General features: G+C 39.5%; 1 protein-coding gene across 9 annotated transcripts in view; it reads left to right on the plus strand.

The window, feature by feature from the left end:
• Nucleotides 1-3,137: 3,137 nt before the first annotated feature.
• The window catches only part of MANBA (mannosidase beta), a 52,486-nt gene continuing 35,666 nt past the window's right edge, over nucleotides 3,138-19,957 (plus strand). For 8 of the 9 annotated variants that reach the window (XM_088057157.1, XM_088057156.1, XM_088057155.1 and 5 more), the window contains exons 1-6: nucleotides 3,138-3,345; nucleotides 11,659-11,753; nucleotides 12,325-12,430; nucleotides 14,377-14,547; nucleotides 17,127-17,250; nucleotides 19,654-19,829. In XM_088057157.1, coding sequence (XP_087913283.1) covers nucleotides 3,163-3,345; nucleotides 11,659-11,753; nucleotides 12,325-12,430; nucleotides 14,377-14,547; nucleotides 17,127-17,250; nucleotides 19,654-19,829 — 855 coding nt within the window. In that variant the 5' untranslated portion in view covers nucleotides 3,138-3,162. Of the gene's footprint in view, nucleotides 3,346-11,658; nucleotides 11,754-12,284; nucleotides 12,431-14,376; nucleotides 14,548-17,126; nucleotides 17,251-19,653; nucleotides 19,830-19,957 lie in introns of all 9 variants that reach the window. The other variant, XM_088057162.1, reaches the window with a different exon arrangement.

Here is a 19,957-nt window from a genome sequence, read left to right on the forward strand (position 1 = left end):
CTGTTCTATGGAAGTGGTGACCCGACACCTAAATCCTTTGGTTTAAGTGCATCTTAAAGCAAGATGTTATGCAGAGATACAAATACAGGCTTTTGCCCCAGCATGCCTGATGAAGGTAATACTCAAGACATCACCTGTTTTCCTGTTTATGAAATTTAAAAATTATTACGTATTTTTTGCTTTTCCCCTTCCATTACAGCATTTGTCCACAATAGTAGCTTCCTTTCTACATAGTTATTTTTAATTACTCATGATTGTTAAGTATTGGGTAATTTTGTTTGCTAAGGAAATCCCCTTGCAGTGGCCTGCAGACTTTGCCATAATTACAAAAGAAACTTCAGGCGTACCATTCAGATTTTCACTTTGTATTTTGCTCATGATAACCTAGTACAAAATTCTCTTCTAGTGATGCATTAATAGTTTCCTCATCTAAAAGCTATCTTAATTTATTTCCTCATTTTATTTTTAATATCCTTTTGGATGGAGCTCAAGATAAGTACATAATAATTTTCTTTAGAAATAATTTAGGTATCGTATTTTTTATAATATTTAGATAGAATGTTTAGAATCATTTTCTTTAGAAATCCATAGCTGGAGAGCTCCCTGCATCATATTGTCTTTACTCCAGCATGGAGAGTAACTGTTCTGCACAGTGGTTCTGTTCTGCAGATGCAGTCAGAAAACAGAGGTTTGGAGTTACGTTGAGGAACTGTGGGGCCTTCTTATGGATATTCTGTGCTGTCTGAATGTATTTACACATACAGACATGCATACACTGATATTGCTGCATCTGTAGAAAATTCCCTAAGTTAGATGATCCTTTAGTTGCTTTGCATCTTTGACAAATGGTCTGTGGTGGTGGTATCTGCAGCAGCACACAGTTACCAGAAGAGAGAGGGAGCATGCCCTGATATGGACTGCTGTGAACGCATGTCCTGTTTGGCTTCAGAGGTGTTTACCTTCAGCAGAAGAATGGTACAGGCTGGACAGGTGGGGGCAGTAACATCTTGAAGTACTGCATCTAGATCTGTGAGAACCTCTTTGTTTAAAACCTTTACATGAACTCATGGAACATGGATTTGAAAGTAGCATCAGCCTGTTGTAATGACAGAGATTGCATAGCATTTGGGAACAAAGGACTTCTGGATTAACATGGCAGAATTTGGGCAGGTACAGTGGAACTGCTCTGAATTTATTCTAATAGAGCCAAAGGCATGGTTTTGCCTTCAGCTTTTTGTCTTAGTTGATGAAGAATATCTGCTTGCAGTATTGTAAAGTAAGAATTGTAATAGCCTCCTAAATTTGTGGTATTTCAGAAGGAGGGTTAATACAGTACATAGTAAAAGAAAGTACTCGGTTTATCTTGTTTTGTGCCTTAAGATTTGAAAAGATTAAACCACAGCCTTTAAAATTCGTATCTTGGAACAGCAAAAATGTCATTTGTTTAAAAATACCCTCAAACAAACGAAAAACAAACCCTAAAAAGTGGGACATGAAAATGAGACATGATTTAACTTAATTATAAGCCTTGAACAAGGAAACAGCATGTTCTCAGAATACTTAATTAGAGCATTGTTTTTAGGTTGAGGTTTTTTGATGTGTGTGTTGCTCCAGTCAGTTTTAAGCAGAAAGAATAAAAGGCAAAACACGGGGAAGTGCAGTAAACATTTTGAAATGCAGTTTCCTTCTTACTGGGAACCTATCATGTGACTTGCTGGAAAAGATTTCTTTAAAAAAGAAAAATTGCAATTGTTTTTTGATAGCTGTAAATCTGCTTCTTGAGAAATAATACCCTGTAAGATCTCTCAAGCAGCACTACAATGTTTAAATGGTTTTAGTGTTGTATCAGTGAATTTAAGCAAAGAACAATGAAATGTTTGATTGCCCTTGAAGCATTACTCATCAACAGATGAGGACAGAAACAGAGTAAGGCTTTCTACTATTAATGTATAATAATTTTATACTCTGCACTATTAAAAGAGACAAGATACTAATTTTGACTGAATTCAGCATGCAAAGCCAGTTGGGGTAACTCAGTCTTGGATGATAGCCTTTTTTGGCAATCTCACTAAAAGACAGCTGAGAGTTGAACTGAAATGGGAACGGCATTTCAGTTAGTCAAGTGTATTGAATGTGGCTTATTCTGTCTTAAAATTACACACACACGGTAACTTTTAACAGCTAAATTTCTGCATGGCCTTCTGCTGCCCAACACTGTGGGTCCCAGCTATCCCTTTTTGAAGCTGACTGCAGAATTTTTTTAAGAGAAGAAAATATCAGCTACTGTCTTTGAGTCAGTATTTCTCAGAACTGCACCCCCTCTTGTGATCTCAGAGGTGAAAATAATGACTTGTGGTTGGATTGTGTACTTTTTAAACAGAGCATGAAGTACCATGTGTGTTACATCTGGAGAGTAGCTAAAGTCTTCCACAGAGCTGTTTAAAAATTTGTTGCTTTAATTGCTGCTTTTGGGCTGTGAATGAAGGGATTAACCTAGCAATGGCACATAGGAAAGCTACAGTGTGATTTGAAAACCGTACTTCTTGTACGTTCTTCCTCGGGAGCGCTGATGTTTGTCCTTTCGCAGATGAATTTACTGAATTTTTATAAACAAAAGCCACAGCCCTGCTTTATGAGGAAACCACAGTACTTTGAGCTGTCCGTGACGTTTGTTATGGTTTTATATGCCTCTGTAATTTTATGGAAAAAAAGAATGTGTAAGTCTGAGGCCATATAAAAGCCTCAAGACTCGAGGGAACCAATACTGACAGAACCCACTGCGGTCTTGTCACAACTCTTCCTCATCCCTTCCCGCCTCCCTGCCGTTTTCTAGAGCTCCGAGTGCATTTGCTGCACCTGAAAGATTCGTAACCGTATTAGAGCTTCTTCTATCACTGTTCCGCCCTGTCTCTTGGAGGCAAAAAGAAAACCCACCCTCCCCTTTGCCGACGTGCTCGGGCAGGGGTGTGCAGCGGCCGGCAGCGCTCCCCGCCCGTTCCCCCTCGCGCTCCGCGGCCGCGTTCAGCGCTGGGCCCGGCCGGCCTCAGGCCCCGCGCGCAGCCGCGCTGCATCGCCCTCAGGAGCGCCGGCGTCCTCCCTCCCCTTCCCTCCCTTCCGTCCTTGGAAGCACCGCCCCAGCTCGCTGCTCTCGGCGCTGTCGCCATGGGCTCTGCTGCGCTGCTGCTGGCGGTGCTGCTGTTGCCGCTGGCGATGGCCGCGGGCGGCCCGGAGGTGCGCAGCCTGCGGGGGAGCTGGCGGCTCCGCAGCGGGAACGGGTCGGTGTCGCTCCGAGCGGAGGTGCCGGGCTGCGTTCACACCGCGCTGCTCCGCCGGGGCCTCATCCAGGTACGGTACTCCGAGAGCCGGGCCCTGGAGCAGCCCTTCCCGCCGTGGCCAGCCCGCCTCGGAGCGGAGAACCCGGCCCCCCAAAACACAGCTCCGTCCGCTGCGGGCTTGGTTGGCATCGCCGGGGCAGCAGCCAGGCTTCGTTTGGTGGCTGCACTGTCCTCGGTCCCAGGCCGAGGATACAAATGGAAGCTTTTTTGTACGTGAGATTGTGATTTTGACACGTAGCCAGGGTGTTGACACCGGATACCTGTAATACCCTCACAGCATGAAAGTCATGCTTACCTACACTGGTCCCTCAAAAGAATTAAGAGTTAAACCTACCCTCATAAAGTTTGACTTGTTGATGCAATAAGCTTAGGGATTTCAGGCCATTAAAAAGCTCCTTTAGAACTTGCAGGGAATATCAGAATAGTGGCGATTACATGTATACTCATTCTGCCTAAGGAAAGTACAGTCTGAAACAGAAGAAGTTAAATTTAAAGGACTGACTCCTGTCTTAAAACTTTGAAGAAGCTTTTGTGCTTCTGTTTGCACTTGCCTCTGTTAAATTTTTAAATTTAAAGAAACACAGCAACCACTTTCTTGCACAAATTTTCAAAACTGCCATGGCAGATGGGTAACAAAGTATTCTAATACTAGCATAAGGTGCCTGTGACTCAGACCTGGCAAGAAAAGTGGCAGTAACCGGATGGTTGTTGAAATAAGACGTCTTTTTAAAAGGAAACAAGGAGAATGAAACGTGTACCTGGAACAAGGAAAGAAATAAAACACAGTGAAGTTAACACAGTAATCTATAAAGGTGATAAACACAGTTTTGTGCTGGAAAATATACTGTTGTATGCTGTAAGTATATTATATTATCACTCCTTTATTGTGGGCCCAGTGGTGCAGTTCCTGTGCATCATTTATTTAAAAAATGCATTCTGGATGTACGCATTTTATATTTGCTATTTCTTGGGTTTTATCCTTCAGCTTATTACTCTGTTTAAAGTTAGGTAAAAGGAGAAAGTGACACCCTTTGGGCAGGATAATTTTAGCATTTTCTGTGTTGGCACAGGTTGGGAATCCCGGGACTAATAATAGATTCCAAAGAGTGTCACTGCCAGATACAAAGCATCAACATTGGAAAAAGAAATATGCTATGAAGCGATAGGCAGAGATATTATGATCATATGTTTTAACATCTGTGTGCTAAGTGATGTGACATCTTGGACATTGAGAATTAAGATTTCAGAAGGGCTTTTTTATAGTTTTCAAACGTGCAAGGGGCAGGGAGGCTTTATCTGGCAGATTGGTGATGGCAGCTGTGCTGGTTTCTCTGATGCAAAAGTGTCCAAGGTGAATTGAATGTCTGGGGTGCTTGGTTGTGCTGGGAGGTGTTGCTGCAAGAAGGGTGAATAATCGTTCAGGGGAAACTGACCAGTGCACTGACTCAGGCACACAAGGCAGTGATGTGAAGAAAGAGTCACATTTAACACTCACACAAAGTACACTTACGAAGTGAGAATATGTGATTGCTAATTTAAATGCATTGCTGCAAACTGACTTGTAATTTAGCAGTATATTTGGAAATGAGGATCATGAACTCTCATGTGCCTGGGCAGAATCCCAAGCCTGCACAGAGGCATGAGAGCTTAGCCAGCTGGGCAGCAGTGGGTGCTTGGCTAATTAAATCGATGATGGTTGGTTGTGGTCACTTAGAACATGTTTACTTGAATACAAGTAAGAACTTGCTCCAAACACGTGCTGGTACAGCTGGATATGAACCTGCTGGTGGAGTTGCTGTTGAAGTGCTGAGTTAACCGAAATGGTTCACTAGTGTTGCTTGACCTCTGGGCTGGACCCAGCTGGTGTCTGGCTAGTTCCAAGCTCAGAATCAGATAACCTGTTTCTATGTATAGGTGTGTACAGGTAGCTCAAGGCCAGCTTAAACTCATTCTTACTCAGTTTAGCAAAGCTCAGTTTACAGAAAGAAACATTCACACAAATTTGCACCAGGATATCTAAATTGTTTTAAAATCACTTTTTTGTTTAAAAGGTGGAACGCAGACCATACCAAAACAGGGAGCAACCGTAGCAGAACTGAAGGCTATTGCAGATGGTGTTAAATGTACTCAATCTGTGTCACCCACAGTTGTTGCATTCTGCAAAGCAGCAAGCCTGGGTTGGTTGGAGGGAGTCAGTGACATCATTCATTATTGCAATGTGAGGCTTTGTACTCCAGAGAGGGACTCAGGTGTTTGTCCTGAGGTTTCTTCACTGTGGTCAATGTGACCAAAGGTTTTCAAGTGCAGCTGCCTAAAATCATGTTCCTATATTGCTATTTGTACAAAAGTATGCACACTGCCCTAACTGTAGAGGCATAGAGCACTGGTTGCTCCATTTTTTCAGAGTTCATTATCTCTGGTAATCAGCCCTATTTCATGTTGTGTCAAGTATAGAAGCAGGAGATTTATTATAGACACCTAAATACAAGCTTTGGTCTGAAGTATTTTTTAATTTGCTCCTTTTGCTCTTTGCAATAGAATATATGATCTTTATTCATCTTACAGAGGATGTCACTAGATCGATAACCCTTGTCATCAAAAGTGGAGATTGATCTGAAAAGCTGTACCAGGAAAGAGGAGAACAAAGCTAGTGGGAACAAAATCATTCTGAATAGCAGGACCCCCTTCCTTCAATGACCTGGTGAAATCTACATGCTGTTTTTCTGTGTGATTTGCAAGTGGCAAATAGCACTGCATCCTTTGCTTTTGTAACCGTCAGATTTTCAATGGGTTAGCAACCGAAACAAATTTAAAGCAAAAGGAAAGGACCTATTCCAGCAATGTAGCTTAGTGGGCATCTCACAAGGAGGGGAAGGGGGGCAGCAGGGGTAAGCTGATAAATATTAAGCCTTCAGAATGTGGCTTAGATTGCAAGACTAGGCTGCACGCAATTTATTTATCATTGTGTGTTTCATTTCAAATTTAGGTCGACTCACAGACTGGTTTTGCACAGGGATGCTCTGGCTGATTGCGTGTCTGTAGCCTTACTTTAATCTGCTGTGCAGGCCATACACTTGAATTGAAAAACATCTCTCTGATGCTGAGGGTTCATTACACATCTCTGGATCCTCTTAACATTTGTTCTAGAGATATCTTTACTCTGGCTCATAAAATATACCTTGGAGGGACATGTCTTTCTGAATGTGCCAAATGCACGTGTCTCAAAAAAGGCTCTTGGTGAAGACACTCAAGTTTCCTACCAAAGTATTATTTTCTTTCATGTTCAATCAGCATAGTTCAAATGCTGGATTAACTATGATAAAAGCTTTAGGGCCAAGAGAGTGCATCAGAGTATGTGTTTGGCCTGATAGTTTTAATAACATTTCATTAAGGTACTATATCTCTTACTACTATTTACATGTAAAATTAAAAAATCCACATGAGACATGCACATGGAGAAGGGTAATAGTCACTTGCATAAAGTTAGAGCAAAGCTTAAAAACTTACAGTGAATCTGTTGCTAACCCTGCAGCTCTGGAAAAAGATTTGCCAAAACCGTTTTGTCTGAAGGTTTCGTTTTTGACCACTGTCAGTGTAGTATTTTCTTTCAGGCACTGTTCTGGTAAGCTATATGCACCCACAGGTGACTTGCTTATTAAGCCTGTGTGCTGGAAATAGGCATCCTCTACCACATACTGTCCAGGTTCTGCACAATGCAGTTTCTTGCTAGCAGGTGACTCCTGTACATTTACAATTCAGAGGAATATGGCTGGATTTTCTCATATGCCAACCATTTGCTTTTATACATAAAGCTGTTTTGTCTTACTAGTTGCCACTTAGACTTGTATAGAGTATTATGAGAGGTCTGAAAGTGTGATGCTGATAACAGGGGCTGGGTAACACTGCATTTTCTGGCCTATTAGACAAGGGCATGCACTTGGCAGAGAAGCTAACAGTCCTCTTGTTCATACTTGGATATCAGAATTTATTAGAAGAGACAGAGGTTTATGTACCCCAACTGATAGTTGTACATTTCTGGGAAGTATTGTGGTTTTCTGTAGCTTGTTCTACATTTGTATAAAATATGCTGTTGTTTATTTTCTGACACTTTATCACAACTCAGATTTTTTGGAACAAGTCAGGTAACAACTCCATTTGGTATCCTATGGTTCTCTTCAGGTTAGATGGCATTCACTGTTGGAATAGTTGATTATTATATTTTTTCCACTGAAATACAGGTGCTCTGCTCAACTGTGAGAACATACGTGCAAACATTCAAAAGCCTTAGTAAAACTTAGCATAAATATTAAAGGACACTTAAGTTTTTCTTTCAAAAGCTTGTGATGTTAAAAGAGGTAAGATTTATAGTGGTCTGTTGAATACATCAGAGTATTCAAGTAATATTAAGCAGTGGGTATTACTGTGTTAACCCTTTAGTCATATTTAACCTAGTGTTCTGCTGTGACACATCCTGAACATTGTCAGTGACATTCTGTTTACTGCTTTCTGAGAGCAGCTACTGAAATTTATTACTTTAGGAGGAACTTCCAAAACTCATGCTCTGAGAATATGATCATTCGTCTAACTACTGTTAGTTCAGCCTGACTTCAAGCTGTGAGAATTATATAAATGTTCTGACTGCCATCACTTGTGATGTCAAGGAACACGTGAGTATAGATAAGTATATGTTAACTATTTAGCTTCAGTCTGAAGTTGCCCAGAGCAGAATCATTAAACTGTATATCATGAAATATCACTTGCAAATTTTATTTAGTAATCTGTTACACCATCAGAATTTTCTTACGGTGTACATGATAAAAGATCAGCAGAGTTAATTTATGAGACAAGATCATGCAAGGTGACTTCAAATTAGACCATAACAAAAGCAGGGTAAGGCAAAAAAAAAATATCTTTATTAGATTTTGTTTTATTACATGCAGATCTTCCACCTGGGTACAGCTGACTGTGTCTGGTATCATTCAGGTGTTTGTGCCATGCCCCTCAGAGCTCCTGGAGCGTGCAGGAACCAGGAGGTGTCCCTTCACTGGGCCAGGGTGTGCCTGGTGCCACTCACTCGGTCACTTGGGCTTGGAGCCTCACTCTCATGTGTCCATGTCTCATCCATTTCCTGCCTAACAGGAGAAGCTCTGAGCTTGTATCACCGTAGCTTTTCAATATCCCCTTAAAATCATTGCAAGGAGAAGCTTCCATCTGGGCGCTGGCAGTTCCGTCATTGTAGTGCTGCCAGTGCTTTTGGAGTCCTGCTGGTGTCCTGCCAGCCGACCTGGAAATTGCTTCCTTCTGATGATCTGTAGCAGGGCTTTTAACCTCCTCTTAGGAGGTGATTCGCTGCTTGCTTACAGCATTGAGGTTGGGAGCAGGGAACAAACAGGCAGGCAGCTTGAATGCTTCAGATTTTTCTCCCAAATTGCAGGGAGCAGGAAAATGCAAGGCTGTTATGTTCGGTGGGATCTAAAAATAGCTATAGTTTACTCCACCCCTTTATGAATTGCTTCCAGGAACACACTGAGCTGTTGAGCTATTGAACATGAAGTGTATTTAATAGATGTGCACTCTATTTCCTCCATCTTTCAGTTTCTCCCTGTGCCTTTAAGTGCTTTAAATGTGTCCTTTTTTTGCAAGCACTTTTCTGAGCTAAGCCTTAAATTTTGATGTGAAATGATTCAACGTGGGATGAAATTGTTTCAGAGAAATCCAAACAATTTGACTTGCATGGTTATATCTTCCAGCCCTCAGAACAGTTGTATTTAATAATGAAAAAGTCAATAACCTGACAAGTGTATTGGCAAAGTAATTCTGCTTCCTTAGAGGACTTCGTTGTGATTGTGCATTTCTCCTGAACGTTGACAATTTTTTTAAAAGCACTGCTTGAACGTTGCCAAGACTGATTTTACAACGATCAACATTTGTGATGGTTAAAATGGTTGACCAGTTATTAGCATTTAGCAGCTTTTGTGTGTAATGTATGAGCTGTCTTGGTTAAGTAGCAATGATATCAGTAAACTGTTAAGTTTTAGTGAAGGTACACGGAGCTGCGAGCTTTCCATGGGTAGGTGCCTGTGAGTCAGAAGGGTTGATTAGCACCTTCTGTGACACCTCTTTTAGTAGTCAATGCATTTCTTGAAGTTTGAAGGCTTTACACTAGTAAAGAAGAAAGTTCCTTTAGGAGAAAGGATCTTTGTACACTCTGAGATTTAAGCATGCCACTCTGTAAGCTGCTGTAAGAGCCCATTTGGCAATGATTTCTGCCTCTGATAAAATATTCCTGCATTTCTTCTGCTAGTCAACCAGTTTTGTGCTTTCCAGAAGTCAGAACTTTGTTCATTAACATCTCAGTATCTGTGCTTTTGTGGGAGAAATGGTTCAGATTTCTTTTGTGCATCTAACTTTGCTGTTGGTAGTGCATTTGCAACTTTTCCTCACACCTTTTGTTAAATATTTCACACATACAAGTGACAAAGATTGAAATTTAACATGCAAATTTTTCAAAGCATAATGTGAAATAAAATAGTATGTAATGTTAAATACGAATATATATGTATATGTAAGATGGTATATAATGTTAAAGCAAAATTCTTGTTAAGAATGTGCTTTTTAAAGTACATGTTGTGGGGTTTCATGGTCTCTGACATTTGATGCTTGCCTCTCATTATATCAGTGCAATGATCTCAGTGGAGTTTCTTTTATAAGCCTAAATTTTGCATATTAATATGCATTTCTTGGCTTTAACTTTTGCATCTTAATAAAAGTCTGATATATATTCCCCAAAAGTAATGGAATGAATGTCTTAAAGTTCAGTAATAGTCCTGTAAGCACATAATGATTTAACTTTCAGAGAATACACAGTATTATCATTACAGAGCTCACAGTTTTACTCAGGTGACAAGACCTTTCCTTTTTGACTCTTCCCTTGTAGTAAGAAAGTTGACTGATAGAGCATAGCCTGTAGAGAGGCAAGGTGACACCTCTCCCTCTGTATGAGCCCAAGGAATGATGTTTGTATTGCAGTAGGACTCTGGAAGGGTCTGTGCTGCTGAGGAGAGCAACTTATATATTGTGATTTTGTTCTGCTATGTAACTAGGCTTATGTGTTTATTACAGAGCCTGGCCTTGTTAGTTGTCAAACAAATACGAGGTATATTTTTTTCTTTTTCAGAAGATTTCAAATCCCAAATGTCATTACTATGCATACTTGACTTCTGAAATGGAGAGAAAAATTAAGTTCCAGCAAGTAGTGAAATAAAAAAAGCTGGGCAGATTTTTTTCAGCGTGACTTAGGATATTCAGGGCTGGTAGTTAAGTGTGCTGGTATTGTTATCACAGTCCTACCAAAGCCAACCTTAACGCAGCCCCTCTCTGGGCTGGGGTTGAGTCATCCAGGCCAGAAGAGATCGGTCTTTGTTTCGGGGCAGCAGCTCGGCCGGAGCGGGGCTGTCAGGCAGGGACCCGGGTACCTGCTCTCTGACCTCGGGTGGGACACTGCCTTTCTGCTCTCTGACCTCGGGTGGGACACTGTGCCCCTCTGCTGCCTTTGTGTGAGGTGCGAGGCTGTGGAGTGTCAGGTCCTTTAACCTGGGTGAGGGACATGGTGACCTGCTGTTAGGTAATAAATACAGCATGATGCCAGAAAAACCGAAGATGCAGCTTAGACCAACTGTGCCTTCTCTTCTTTCTAGGCAGTGTGCTTGAAGGGAGAAAGGCACATTTGATGTAAGTGCAATACTATTCTCAAAAGTAGGCATTTAGTTTTTTACCAAAACCAATATTGTGTTGCTTCTCCTTCTCTTTCTCCATCCCTCCACATACAACAGTTTAATTTATCCTTACCACAGCAAGTCTAGCTGACAAGAAACAACTGGATTATTTGCAATAACGTTAAACTAGAGGCCTAAAATACTATTTCTTTGCCTCTTAAAATCCCATTAGTCTTACTTTCTCCATAATTATGAGGGTGATGATGTTTCTATTCCTCTCATTAAGTCACAAGCTCTCTGGATTTATTGGTTAATTTCCAGACCAGTAATTTCTTCTGTAAAAACAGATCCTGCTACTTCTAGTTTGGGTGATTATAGCAGACAGGGTTTTGACCTATATAAATAAAGTCAAATAAAAAAAGCTTTGCTTTCACATAAAATTTCAAGGGTGAAAAGGAGTATCAGGACTAGCTAACTAAGGTATATATTTCATTTGCAGACTGACTGAAATAAGAAGTGTTCATCTAATGGATATTGTGATGCTTTTTATATAGTAACACTATTACTAAATAAATCTTGTAATTTTCTTTTTGTTGGTCTGTTGCTAGGATCCATACTATAGATTTAATGATGTGATGTACAGATGGATCTCGCTAGATAACTGGACTTACAGCAGGACATTCAAAACTCCTTTTGACGTCAGGTATGCAGTAACAATATGTCTGAAATAGTTCTGTGCAATCTTTCATGCAGAATTGCAAGTTAATCCATCGTTTCAAAATCTTCTTAATACTTTTGTATCTGATAAAACAAATTATACAATTGTGTGCAGATGCAAAGTTGTTGCTACAGAACACTTCAATTGTTGCTTTTTTCTTTTTTTTTAAATTGATTGTTAAAAATTACTTATGAATTGTCAGCTGAGTAAAAAATAAATACTTAGGCTAATTGAAAGCTAGCCCATTTAATATCTGGTGGGTATGTGAACCTGCTGTTTTCTTGAACATGCTGACTTGAACTACTTCAGCTCTCATCTTAATTTGACTGTTTAAAGGTAAAATGTAGCTACACTGAGTCAAATGTTTTTGCAGATAGCTGAGGCAACTGCTGTTATAATAATTAATATAATTAAGTAATATATTTTAAAAATAAATTATTTTAAAATTATTTAATTTAATGAATTATTTTTAAAAAAATTACATTGTCTGTCTCCTGTCTGTGTTTTTAACTCTAGGTATTCTGACAGTTTTTCACACATATGTTTTCTTCTGTAGAAAGTGGCAGAAAGTGAATTTGGTTTTTGAGGGAGTAGATACAGTAGCACAGATCCTGCTGAACAATGTCACTCTCGGGACAACAGACAACATGTTCAACAGATACGTAAGTAATGTGTTTATTTCTGAAGGTGCTTCTGTGTTTTCTTCAAAGCCCTTTTGTTCTGAGTACTTCCAGTGCATTCAAGTACCCACAAAAGTAGGTGCTTGCATGCAGAAAGTGTTGACCTGAGGACTGCATGTGGATGCAGGTAAATGTTAGAAAGGGAAGTGTGCTTACCTTTTCACTAGCGTCGGGGTCATATGTAGAGGTGAATGTGCCTTGTCCTAAATGAGAGGACCAATGCAAGAGGATCAATTCAGCTAATAATATGTCTTGCTTCTTGGGATCTGTCCCAGCTCCGTAAGCTTAAATCTGTTTTATTAGCTGTAAATCTGCTTCCTAATTGGTATTAGAATGGTTTGCATGCCAATACTGCAATGAAAATGCACGTGTTGTAAAGCCTGTGTGTTTTCATGCTTTTGGTTTTTAAAGAGGGTGGTTTATTTTTAACATGGTAATTTGGGTAACATTGTCTTGCATTTTTGAGCTTTGCTTATGTCAGTGTGAGAGTATTCATTACAGAATGATCTTGAGAGTGGCAAAAACATTAAAACTCATTTTATAGCTTTAAAATACAAAATTACTCTGCTGTTAACATAAGGGACAATCCTTGCTTTCACCTTAAAAGAATCAAAAAACCTGAAGAGTTAAAGGAAGAATGATACTGGAATAACTGAATTACAAATGAAATCTGGTGTCTCCATATCTCAGCATTTACCATTCTGGCAGGTTTTATTGCAGAGGCACTGGACTGAAACATAAGACATTCTGCCACCTGGGTCTGTGTGACCTAGGACAAACCACTTAGTTTCTCTTTGACTTAGCTTAACTATCAGCAAAATAAAAAAATTTTGTAGAGCTTTTATGAAATTGTAATTATTTACTGTTTGGAGAGTATCTAAAGTTTTGTCAATAGCGAGCTCTGTGAAGTTAGGAAGTGGTATTATTTTGTCCATATTTCTGCAACTTCATTTTGTATCAGATTGTAACAATTCATGAAATGGCCTTCACTGTGAAACCAGAATGTACTGCATTAAATCGAGTCTGGGATTACTGTGACTCAGACTCGTGCCTTGTTCACCTGTTCCACATGGCAACATCTGCAGGAAGGACTCTCTGAAGGCTCTGGATTGGGGAATGCTATTTGCTTTCTAATTTCCTGCTGTATGCTACAGAAACAAGTGATTCTAGCTGGGCTGCTCCCAAACTAGAAAAAATTGCCAAGACTTGGCTTTTCACAAATGTGCGCTCTGAGGAATAAATGAGTATTAGCCATTGGAACCATGACTTGATAGCACAGAATAATTCTGAAATGGAACATTTCTCCTTTTGTCCAGCCACACTGAAGGGGATTTTGTGACCTGGTGAGGAAGCCCCCAAATACTTCATTTGGAGCTGGCATAGAATGTGTGTCTGTACATTTGGGGGATGAGGATTTAATTTAATTTTGGGGGATGAACTACAGTTTTGCAACATTCATGGACAAGGCAGCTCAGTGCCTTGTGGTAGGTAGATGAGCTGGCAGCACAGTGTGAGCTGGAGGCACTCCTGTATGGAGCAGCTTTCTGAATTAGAATAAAGTGTCTTCCCAAAGATGCAGATGAGTTCTGGATGAGGAGGGAGGGTAAGGATTCTCTTGCTGTCCTTGTCCTTAAAGCAGTCCTGTGTGCAAGCAGAGTGCTGCAGCCTGCAATGAGAGCTTGGTGTGAGGAGAGTGGTTTGCCCAGAAACATCTCCTCCCATCTTGAACATTCCTGTGTAACATTTCTGTGTATTTTCAGTTTACAAAGTAGCTTTTCTTTTCCTTCAAAATCATAGCACGCTGAGACTGTATTTCAAAAGCTTTTGAATAATATATGTATGGTCTTAAAATCCCCATGTAATAGTGATTATAAATCTCATATATAAATGTCAGCACTGTAATGGTTTTGTTCTGTGTTTTGTCCTAGAGCTTTGATATTACCAGTGTGATCCAGGAGGTCAATTTTGTTGAAGTCCGTTTCTTGTCAGCCATTTTATATGCAGCAGAGCAGAGCAGATGTCACAAAGCACACAGCATCCCCCCGGCGTGCCCTCCACCTGTGCAGAAAGGAGAGTGCCATGTTAATTTCATCAGAAAGGTAGGGGCAGAACTGTCTCTGGCTTCAGGCTTGGAAAGAGGAATGCACCACAAGCTGTCCTTACAGTTGTATTCTGAAACCTGCAATGTTGTTTTATAAGTAGGGCATATTTTTCATTGCAGCTTCCTTCTCCCATCCCCCTAGAAACCCATAATCTTGTATGTTGACACTACAAGAGGCATGAGAAGGCCAGGCGTCATATCTAAGTGATAAGAATGTTTAAAAGGCTGTTTTCATCAAAGAGTCAGCAAGGAGACTTGCTACTAAGAGGGCAAGATAGCACTGGGAAATGTGTAATCATTACATTTTGATCCACTGGGTGGGTTTAGCAATGTATGCAGACAATAGAGTTCACTGTTGCAAATACCAGTCTGTATTGCCAAGGCTGTAAAAATCTCATCCAAGTAGCTTTGTGTTTGCTGTTGCTCATGTGCTGTGCTATTTATACTGGGCAGCTCTGGCATGTCCCAAGAAGTGTTAGTTATCTAATAGGGGACCTGTTCTCATCTTATTAGTGTTGTGAAGTGTGACATATATGTACATATTCAATGAAAACACCAGAGAAATATAGGTGAGTGAAACTCAGGAACTTTGATTTAAGATATGTCTTCTTTGCTGTTAAAACTTAACTCAGGACAAGCTATCATTTGAGTAGCTTCTCGTGTATTTCTGATAGCTTTGCAGCAGATAGAAGCAATGTCTAGATGATCTTATTTTCTAATTTCTTTTTTTGGGTGTTTTTACACATTTGCCTCCACTTAAATGCCTTTCTTGTTAATTATTTGCAAACTTTCTGATAAAGTCCTTCTAGAGGCACCTCAAAAAATGACTAGGATCTTGTAAATTTAAACCTGGGTGTAATTTCCTTTAAAATTCATTAATGTAAACATGGATTCCATGTTGTCCTGGAAGGATCCTTTAGAATTAAGATGCTGTCTTTATTTCTGCTCGCTGCTAATTTTATTTTCTTTACATTTTAGAAAGTTTATTCATTCTTCTGAGTGCACTGTGTTTCTCAGAAATCAGTGCAAGGAGAGGCTTGGAAAAGACATGAAATGATTTTATGCTTCACTGAACTATACCTTTAAATTTGTAGGAAAATAGTGCTTTTTCCTCAAATGAGTTTTTTGACTGTACTTGGAAGCTGCTCCAGAAATTTCCAGAAACATTTTGAGTTTCAAGTATATGGCAACAGCAGCTATGTCACATTTAAAAGTAAACAAACGTGCTAGGACATTGCTATAAACTGGCTGCTTCCCATCTGAAAGTAATGGAGAGCTGTTTACACATTTCAGGTGCAGTATTAAGTGCAGTAAACTTATCTAAATCTGAGTAGGAGTTTGTGGCACAACACAAACCTGTCACTGCTAATGAACTCCAGTGATACAGGCATATTGTCCTTGTGACATACTGTTTCTGATAGCAGTTTCTGCAGTATCTTTAGTGAAACCTGCCAATCTGTCAGTGATTAATTTATTTTTATAAAGGCAAAATGACTTTCAATTGGACATGTTTTCTAAGAATACGTTATCCCTGGTTTTCTGTTTGAAATAGGTGCAGTGTTTGCTTCCTGGAAGGCTCTTTTGCAATTTGATAGAAAGGGAGGCTGACTGGCAACGCAAGGGATAGGCCAGGCTTGTGCAATGTGGTTTGCCCAAATTAGTATGCCTTGGCTGTAAGTTATTAGTCTCTAAATTTAGAACTGTGTGTCACTGTACAAGACTTGAGGAGATCTATTGTATTTGCTTTGGGGGCTGGGGCTGTGTGAAACTTGGAGGGCAGCTGAATAGATGTTGTCAAGGGATTTGTTAAGTAGAGGTCTGACCAGGTTTGGAAACAGCTAAATGGAAATTAGTGTACTGATCTCTGCCTGACCAGCATTTTATAATTCTGACAGTTATTCTGATGTTAGTACCAGAACTAAGCTACTTCTCAACCATGTTTTTGTTCCCTTTGTTTTTGTATAAGAGAACCATAAAAAGGGGAGGAACAGTGAACATGACTGAACTACACAAATACACATATCCATTTATTTCCTTGTATTAATTACTCTGTGCTGTTAAAACTAAAAATAGGAGACAAACTGTTTCATATATGATTTTTAATTTGATACTGTTCTTCTAGAATGCTGTAGCATTCCTAACTGTCAGTTTTCTGCTTAGTTTGACATTTAGGTATACAATTAAATCCTGACATTACAAAGTAAGATAATTCACAGCTGAATTGAGAGTAATCTCCTGGATTTTTTTTTTTTTGATTTTTACTGTTTGGGGTTTTGTTGGCATTTTTTAAAGTGGTATGCTAAGTGTTGTTTTGCTCTTTCAGTAATACAAAATTTCTATGTGCATGGATGTTTAATACAAAATTAAATTTTTAATATAATACAAGGAGTAGCAGCAAAGTTTTGGTTGAGAAGTAAGAAAAAAATACTGTAGGCTCTTCTGGGTTTATGGAAACTGGAAAAATTCTTTCAGTGGATTGTCAATATTTTATTCCCAGATAGCAAATGTCTTTTATTTCTGGCACAGCATCAATGTGTGAAAAACAGGCAGTTGTAACATAATCATTCTGTTTTTTAGGAGCAATGTTCATTTAGTTGGGATTGGGGCCCTTCTTTTCCCACTCAAGGAATCTGGAAAGATGTTAGGATTGAGGCCTATAACTATTATCACCTGATTTACTTTTCTGTCACTCCTTTCTTTGGTAAGTATCTTGTTTCTTCTTTTTATTGGTTTCACCTTTAGAATACAAACCATTTATTGTTAAGCCAAATTACCTGTCAGTTTAGAAAATGCTCTATGGGCTTTTTATGACTTCATGTGTAGCACTTTCCACAGCACACCTTTATTATGTATTGAAACAGTACTTCAGTACAAACAATACCTGTTGAAAATGTTAGAATTCAGAATCCTTTTTGCTTAAAATCCCCGAATAGCTGCAAAAATAAATGTAGTATAATTGAGATTAGCACCTGTTCTCCGGTTTTGGAAAATTTCCTTTCTATTGGCATGTGTTTTCACTAAGACTCCTTGTAAATATGTCTTACTTTTGTCTCACTTTCATTTAAAATGAAGGCAAAGCTGCTATGGGAATTTGGTTTTGTGTTGGAAGGAGAAATGCACAGAGAGCAGAGTTTGAAGACTGCTGACTTCTCAGGACACAACATGCAGTCTGAGAGAGAAAAACACTTGTGCTATGCAAGGATAATTGTTAAAGCTGCTATTGGAGAGGATAACCTCCTGCATTCTTGCTACCTAACTTGCCAAACCGGTTTCCTCTCTTGCAGTAGTCTCTGATTATCCTCTCCTTTGTCCTGAAGATCATTGCAGCTGTGCAAAAGCAGTTAATTTTCCCTTGAAACTTTCTGCAAATGGTGACATGCCCTGTTGCAGACCACCCACATGCTTTTTTTCCATTGCCTGTTGATCCCAGTCTTCAGTGAAGTAAAGGCTAGCACGTGGGTCCTCTGCACTTGGGTGATTTGTTGTGTATGAATAAAAGAGGAAGACATCATGCTACGGCTGCTTTTAAAGCATCCTGAAGTAGCTGCAGGTCTTAGCTAGAATTAACGTGACTGGAATTTCCATGAGAAGCCCCAGCACAAACCGTGTGCTTTCTAAAATTTAGTTACAGTAAAAATCTTTTCTGGTCCCTCCCACATTCCCACAATTCCACCTTCTAGTAGGTAAAGTCTTGCCCTCTGGATAAGTGGAGAGAGCAAACTTCTTTCATTCAGCAGAGTGGCTTGGAACCAGAGCATGAGCTTATTAGTATTCAGACTTAATAACATTTGAAAGAGTAAATGAACAACCTAAATTTAAGCTGCATATGTACTTTTATTGTTCATCAGATTTAGCGTCATAGCCTTTGGACACTGAGTCTGTAAAAGATTAATTGTTCTTGGTTTCTCTGCCTAGACCCCACAGTTCATGCAGTTAAGAATGGGTTGTAATTTCTATATGCTTTTGTAAGGGAGGAAAAATGCACTGTAATGTCTGTTGTAGGGTGGGTACTTTTTAACCATTTCCACATTTCAGACAATTGGTCTTCACTGGGTAATGTTGGGTGTAATGTAAACTTGGGAACTCAATCATTGCTCTTCATTCTATGAAAACAGTGAAAATCACACCAGAGCTGAATGCAACTCTTTGTTTTTTTGGAGTAAGCTTTCTTTCTCTTGTGGAGGAAGGAGAGCTAGACTATATAACAAGACTACGTAAATGAAAAAAGCAAGTAAGTTATTAGTAGTTTGAGTATACAAAATGTGCATTAGTTCTAGTTCTCCTTGTTTTCTGCTTTATTTGCTTTTGCTTATATGTTAATCTGTAATATTTGAAGTATAGGATTAGCCAGGCTATGTTAGTAGCTAGGCAATTCAATTGCTGAAGTTAGTGGGAAATTTACACATAGATCTTGAGTACCCTTGACCCTGGCTCTCCTTATACAGTAAGCTCTGTAAAAGAGAGGATGCTGTGTGGTAACTTCAGAGAGATCTCAGAGAAGTCATTAACTTGTTTCTTTCGCGACACATGGGTGGGAGAAGGGAAATAAAGATATAGCCCATCAAGTCTAGACACAGTAGGCCCAATTCATCCCCAGCGTAGCTCCATTCATTTTGTCCAGTGAGTCTGGGATGAATTCAGCTCGTTTTCTGTTAATACTGTTTTTGTTTCATTGACAAAAGTGATTGTACTGGCTTGTGATTACAATCTTTCCCAAAGAGTACCATGTTCATATGAGTGCTGACTAAAAGCAAATACAATGTCTATAGGAATTGGTGGGAAAAAATTCCTTCCTAATGAAGTGACTGGTGTCAAGGTCTCTGACTTTTGTACAGAACTCTGAGAAAAAAAAGCTTGGATGGCTTTGAATTAAAAAAAGAATTAAGAAACATAAATCATATTGCATTTTTCTCTTCCATTGGACTTAGATGTCAAAACACACTAAATAAGCAGATTTACTATATAGGCTGGTTCAGGCACAGCCTGAAAATTGTTAAATTTAATCTTAAGAGTTGGAATTTTTTCTTTAATAAAAGATCATGTTAACTAGTAGCTATATAAACATCATTCTTAAATTCCTTTTTTTTTCTCCCCCTTCACTTAGTAAAGAGTGCTCAGCAGTGGTGTCTTGAAGTCGAGTCTATTTTTGATGTAGTCAGCTTTAAGCCAATTGCAGGTCTTGTGACTGTGAACATTCCCAAGTTACAAACGCAGCAAACATTCAGTGTGAAGCTTCAACCTGGAGAAGGCAGCATTGTGCTGCCTGTAAACATCAACAAGGTAAGGAGGTATGTGTGGAAAGCTAGTTCAGCTACAAAATGTTTCCCCTGGTTTCCAGCGTGACTTTCTGCCTCCGTGCCAGTTTTAGGCCTTCCTTCCATTCCTTACTGTGTTCCTGGCTTTTTAAC

The sequence above is a fragment of the Pseudopodoces humilis genome, chromosome 6 (assembly GCF_049639895.1).
Source record: "Pseudopodoces humilis isolate 2021_Gansu_Grassland_sample_001 chromosome 6, ASM4963989v1, whole genome shotgun sequence".
Classification (NCBI taxonomy): domain Eukaryota; kingdom Metazoa; phylum Chordata; class Aves; order Passeriformes; family Paridae; genus Pseudopodoces; species Pseudopodoces humilis.